The sequence below is a fragment of the Rhinopithecus bieti genome, unplaced genomic scaffold (assembly GCF_001698545.2).
Source record: "Rhinopithecus bieti isolate Rb0 unplaced genomic scaffold, ASM169854v2 scaffold_37009, whole genome shotgun sequence".
In the NCBI taxonomy this organism is placed as follows: Eukaryota; Metazoa; Chordata; class Mammalia; order Primates; family Cercopithecidae; genus Rhinopithecus; species Rhinopithecus bieti.
Genome location: NW_016815346.1, coordinates 14,418 through 20,500, shown reverse-complemented (window position 1 = coordinate 20,500; position 6,083 = coordinate 14,418). Strand labels below are relative to the sequence as shown.

The 6,083-nt window shown below is 46.1% G+C and overlaps 1 protein-coding gene and 1 pseudogene across 1 annotated transcript in view; one reads left to right on the top strand and one right to left on the bottom strand.

Moving 5' to 3' along the window:
* Positions 1-1,136: 1,136 nt before the first annotated feature.
* Positions 1,137-2,231, bottom strand: LOC108515930 (spermine synthase pseudogene; annotated as a pseudogene).
* The window catches only part of LOC108515931 (CXXC-type zinc finger protein 1-like), a 17,263-nt gene continuing 13,327 nt past the window's right edge, over positions 2,148-6,083 (top strand). The window contains exons 1-2 of the mRNA XM_017853110.1: positions 2,148-2,237; positions 4,045-4,145. Of these exons, the coding sequence (XP_017708599.1) occupies positions 4,060-4,145 (86 nt within the window). The 5' untranslated portion in view covers positions 2,148-2,237; positions 4,045-4,059. The remainder of the gene's footprint in view (positions 2,238-4,044; positions 4,146-6,083) is intronic.

The window sequence follows — 6,083 nt, the reverse complement described above, 5'->3', positions numbered from 1 at the left end:
TATATTCTTATGATTTGCTAGGTTTGGCATAAACAGTGTATGACTGGATTTGTCCATGTTTATACAAAATGACAACCATTAACTGGAGCATTTACTCCATTAACAACTTTTTTGGGGTCTCTTTTGTAATTTGAATTGAAGCAATTGCTATTCATTTTTTAAAACTCTCTTATAAGCACCAAATTTTATTTATTTATTTATTTTTATTTTTTATTTTTTTGAGATGAAGTCTCCCTCTGCCACCCAGGCTGGAGTGCAATGGTGTGATCTCGACTCACTGCAACCTCTGCCTTCCGGGTTCAAGTGATTCTCCTGCCTCAGCTTCCCACCCCCAGTAGCTGGGATTACAGGCGCCCACCATCATGCCTGGGTAAGTTTTTTTTTTTGTTTTTTTGTTTTTGTATTTTTAGCAGAGATGGGGTTTCACCATGTTGGCCAGGCTGCTCTCAAACTCCTGACCTCAGGTGATCCACCCACCTTGGCCTCCCAAAGTGCTGGGATTACAGGTGGTGAGCTCACCACCCAGGGGTGAGCTGGGGCTCTTATTATTTGTTTAAAAAAGGTTTTTACATTTTTTTATTTTATCTTATTTTAAGTTCCAGGATACACATGAAGTATGTGCAGGTTTGTTACATAGGTAAACGTGTGCCATGGTGGTTTGCTGCACCTATCAACCCATCACCTAGGTATTAAGCCTCACGAGCATTAACTATTTATCGTGATGATAAGCACCAAATTTTAATATCTAAGTCAATTTTGGGGGAAGGAAACATCATCAAGAACTTACTTCTGAAACAAAACAATGATGTTCATTCCTTCAAACATCCAAATTGAAGGTGTGCCAAAATGAAAACAAAAAAAGTCCACAGAGAAATAAAAGGAACACATTCCAGGGGGTTAGCGCATTTAGCAGTCTTAGCTGTGCTGTCTAACCATCCTTCAACTGACTTTCAAAAAAACAACACCCTAAACTCATCAAAATATACATTTTCCATTTACTGTTTTAAAATTAAAAATAATAATTTAAAAAAGAAAACTTTAAGGAAGTCACAGTCAATTGCGTGACTCATTTTGACGTCATGTACAGCATATGGAGGTCAGGAAGGTTATTTGCAGCATACATGGTTAGAGGATATTCATCTTTGAGGTTTAGGTTTCTTCCAAATGGTGTAAAATACCCACAATTCCAAGTATGAAGAGACACAGATGATTTCCTTTGAGAATTCCAAAGGACAATACAGGCACCCCAGCTGTTCTTCATAGAGAGACAGGGCTTCCGTCAGATTGACAGAGTTCCCCTTGTGTAAAATATTTCACAACCTGTTTCAATGCTTTCATTGAGAGGTCAGGAATCAGTCTGAGAAACTCCCATGTGGAATCTTCTGGAGACATGGAGATTGGAACAGCTATCACATCATTAATCACATAATCAAATTATCTCCCTTCTTTGGCATACCTTTTCAGTACTGGAATGCAGTACTGAACCTCGTATAGCAGTCTCCTTTAAGATTATCTAAGACATCACCACAAGTCCGCATATATTTCTTACATCCAGCAATCACCACTTCATCAATCTCTATCATAGTGACCATCTTTAGTTTTAGCTCGACTATTTCACACAATATGCCCCATCTCAGCCTCCCAGAATGAGTACATCTTTGCCAGTGTATCTTTGCCACTGCCCACGATGGCCCAGGTATATGTCAAATCACTCTCTGCCAAATTGACATTCCCACTAAGGATGAGAATATTTCCAAATTGCTTCGAGTGTAGAATTTTAATGTTCTGATAAGGTGAATCTTCATCATATACCACTTCATCTACGTTGTATTCAACCAGGAGTCCATCTGCTGTGGGCCAATATCTGTCGATGGTTCCTCCTGGAACTATAGGTGGTAATCGCCTCATCCACCAAGTACTGTCTTGACTCAATTCTTTCATTCTTTCTTCTCCTTTGTTCAAAAGACTGTTGATCTCTTCTTTGCCTTGTGCATCACCATCATAACTCTGAAGGTCCAGTAACTCCAATCCATGTGAATAAATTCTCAAATTGGTAAGGCTGCCGGTTTTGTTTGTATAGGTTGCTAAATAGCGGTGTGGTCTTGCTAGGTGTCCACCGGCTCTGCCATCCCCTGCTCCTGGAAAATGGACTGGAGCCCTTTTAGAATGGTCTCGCCATCAGCTTTGGTGTTGAGCATGAGGTCGAGTGTGCTGTGCCATGCCGCTGCCATAGTGAGGTGAGACCCTGAGCCATGCCTGGGGGAGGCGGCTGCGGGAGACTGGGGGGCCGCGTGGTGTGTCAGGCTTCTATCCTTTTAACAACTTTTTTAAAAAAGTTACTGATCATGTAATAAAGGATGAACTTCAAATATGAATTTATTTCTAACTTCTTACATTTCGCTTTCTATTTTCCTGCACTTTTATAAATCTTTTCCTAGTTTCCTGACTTTAAAAAATGATGTGATTTTGTTTGCTTTTCTCATTGCCTACCTTATAATTGAAATAACAGCAGATAGTCTGTAATCCCAGCTACTTGGGAGGTTGGGGTGAAAGAATCGCTTGAGCCCAGGAGTTCAAGGCTGCAGTGAGCTATGATCACACCACTGCACTCCAGCCTGGATGACAGAGTGAGATTCCGTCTCTAAAAATAGTAATAATAATAGATAGTAAAATAGTAATAATATGAAATTATTCAAAATAATTGAAAATGATAAGAGGAGCAATTTTCTTGTTATATATGATATTGCAATGATCAATCACCTACAAAATGTAATGCACGAGTCCACCAGGACACAAAGAGGGGAACAATAGACATTGGGGTCTACTTGGCTGTGGAGGGTGGGGATTGAAAAACTCCCTGTAGGGTACTTATTCACTACCTGGGTGATGAAATCTTTTGTACTCCAAACCCCAGCAACTCCCAATTTACCCATATAACAAACCTGCACATGGACCCCTGAACCTAAAACAAAGGTTGGAAGAAAAAAAAATAAGCCAAAACAAAATGTGGGAACTGTGCACACACAGCTGTATTGTTTCTCTGTAACTATGCTCTTGAACTTGGGTGGTACAGCACCTCCGTCCAGGTGTTGAGCAAGCCTGAACTGGGACACATTTAGAAAGGGGCGGGACAAGGGTGCTTCCCGAAGCTTCTCTTTCGCAGCTTTTTGGTTGCACCTCACACGAGGCTCTGTGGTTCAGCATCTACTAGATGCTGAGGTATTTTGCAAGAGCTTTGACGAGAGACTGTGAATTTTGTGATTGGAGGGTGGATGTAGGGTCATCGAAGGGAATTTGGGAGTTGATAATGAAGGTTTTTGGAGTCACAATAGGGACTTGCTGTAAGTTGAGTTGAATGCTCCCAGTCAGATCCTCCGATGGGTAATTTATTTCCATTTTTCTTCTTTTCTCATATTAAGATGAGAAAAGAACTTTAGGATGGCTTAAAGTTCCATCTAAGACAACAAGTTGAGAATTATTGTTTTCATAATAGTTAAGTGTTTTCTAATTTCTTTTTACCAAGAGTTATTTAGATGTGTGTTTCCAATTAACAAAAGCTAAGCCTTTTATTGATTTCTGATGCACCTTATCTGTGTGCTGTGTGGTGCTTATTAATTGGAATGTGTTTAGAGTCCCTTTAAGACTAAGTCCAAGGCCCATTTTTATTAATATTGTATCTCTAGCTTGAAGATAGTATGAGTTCTCCAACTGATACTGTTTTGTTCAAGATGTGTATTGGTCCTGTGTGTGTTCTTGCTCCCTTAATTGCCGAGAGTAGTGACTTGTTTGCATGTGTGCATATATATGATGCACACAGAAATGTGTACATATGTATATATATATTTTGAGATGGAATCTCGCTCTGTCGCCCAGGCTGGAGTGCGGTGGTGGGATCTCACCTGGAGTGCAGTGGCACGATGTTGGCTCACTGCAGCCTCTACCTTCCGGGCTCAAGCGATTCTCCTGCCTTGGCTTCCTGAGTAGCTAGGACCCCAGGCGCACGCCATCACACCCGGCTAATATTTAAAAAATTTTTTTTTCTAGAGATGAAGTCTCGCGATGTTGCCTCAGGCTGGTCTTGATCTCCTGGGTCGCAAACGTATATTTGTGTATTTGTGCATTTTATGTGGCGATATTGGGCACAGGTAGGAGTACTTTTCAGAATAAAGATTGTGAAATTTCGCTAGGTGGGTGGGTCAGGGCCCATAGGGCCCGATGTGGCCTGTGCAAGTGGGGAGGAGGAGCAGGGCTTGGCGTCTTAACATGTTTCAGCGGGCTGTGAGGTGAAGCCGCGTCCCTTCTGTCCGGGAATGCGAAGGGGCTTGTGGTGCTGCAAGAGTCTGGGCAGGGGGCGGAGCCTGGCAAGGGGCGGGGCTGGGTATGACCGGACGCCATGTGTGAGGTCCACAGGGCGCGAAGGGTAAGGTGAGTCTGAGCGTCCCTCAACCCGTCCGCCCATCCATCCACCGTTTGATCGTCCCTCAATCCATCCGCCCATGCATCCACCATTTGATCAACCCATTCACTCTTGCCCCAGGCGCGCAGAAGTGGGTAGGCGGAACCTGGGGAGACTAGCTGAGTAGTCCAGGCAGTGAGGCAGACTGAACTTGCCTGAGGGGCAGGGCCAAGTGTGTTTGGGCAGGCAGAAGTGGACTTGTCTGGGTCCATCGTGTTGGGTAAGCAGGGTAGTGTGTGTGTCTTGGAGGGAGGGGTGGATCAGGCTGAGCAGAGCAAATCTGAAGGGGGGGCACCCAGATTTTCTGGGCGGATAGGCAGGCCCTTATGCATGGAGGTGGGCAAGTTGGGGGCAGATGTGTCCAGGTGGACCAGCCAGGTGTGTCTGGATATGGTGGGCAGAGGCAGGACCAGGTGGTATCAGTCATTCCTAGGCAGGCAGGGCCTAGTGCATCCAGCAGGTGTGGTTGCCCCAGGGTAGGTTGGCCTGAGGGTGAGGCCAGGAGTGTTGGGGCAGGGTTGTCTGTCCCTACCCACTTATGGCTGACCAACAGCCCTCTTTCCACGAGCATGGGAATCCTACTAGTAATCTCTGGTCCCCGGCGAGTCTAGGATACAGGGTGGACAGGGAGTTGGGCTGATGCTGAGGGTCTGCCCCTCAGATCTTGCCTGTAACACCCCCAGAGACCTTGCTGTGGTCCCACTGGCCACTTGACAGCTGCCTTAAATGCAGAAGTGCGGGCTAGCCCAGAAGTACCAGACAGCAGTGGTGCCACTGGCAGTAAGGGAGGCACCTGGGCAACAGCCACACCCCAGCTGTTGTCTGAAGAGGACCTGCCTTGGCACTGTGACCTGTACCAGGACACTTGCAGAGGGGATTTTTGGCAGTGACCTGTACCAGGACACTTGTAGAGGGGATTTTTGGCAATCAAAGCCTGGCAAGTGTGAGGGAGGACCCTGGGGTAGAAGGATGGGGACAGTGAGGGCAGTGAGGTTCAACAGTGAGGTGACAGGAGGCAGGGAGTATCCGAAGACCACTTTGAGAAACCAGTTGTGTGGAGTGTGTCAGTATTTCCTGATCTGCAGCCCTGGGTGAGTGACATCAAGAAGCTCCAGCTCATGGATCCCGCAGGCAGAAGCAGGCAGTGAATGTGAAGCACAGGAAGAGTTTGAAGAAAAAGGTAGAGCAGAAGGTGACGAATTGAATGGGGAGCATGAAGGCAGGTCGGGGGTGGAATGCAGGGCAGGGGTGCAGGAGTTGGAGTTGACATCAACCCTCCTGACCCTGCCATGACCACTCATGTCCTAAAGAAGGAGAAGCAGCAGATGCAGAAAAGGAAGCACACAGCCGGGCGCGGTGGCTCACGCCTGTAATCCCAGCACTTTGGGAGGCCGAGGCGGGCAGATCACAAGGTCAGGATATCGAGACCATCCTGGCTAACACGGTGAAACCCCGTCTCTACTAAAAATACAAAAAATTAGCCAGGCGTGGTGGTGGGCACCTGTAGTCCCAGCTACTCAGGAGGCTGAGACAGGAGAATGGCGTGAACCCGGGAGGCGGAGCTTGCAGTGAGCTGAGATCGTGCCACTGCACTCCAGCCTGGGCGACAGAGTGAGACTCCGTCTCA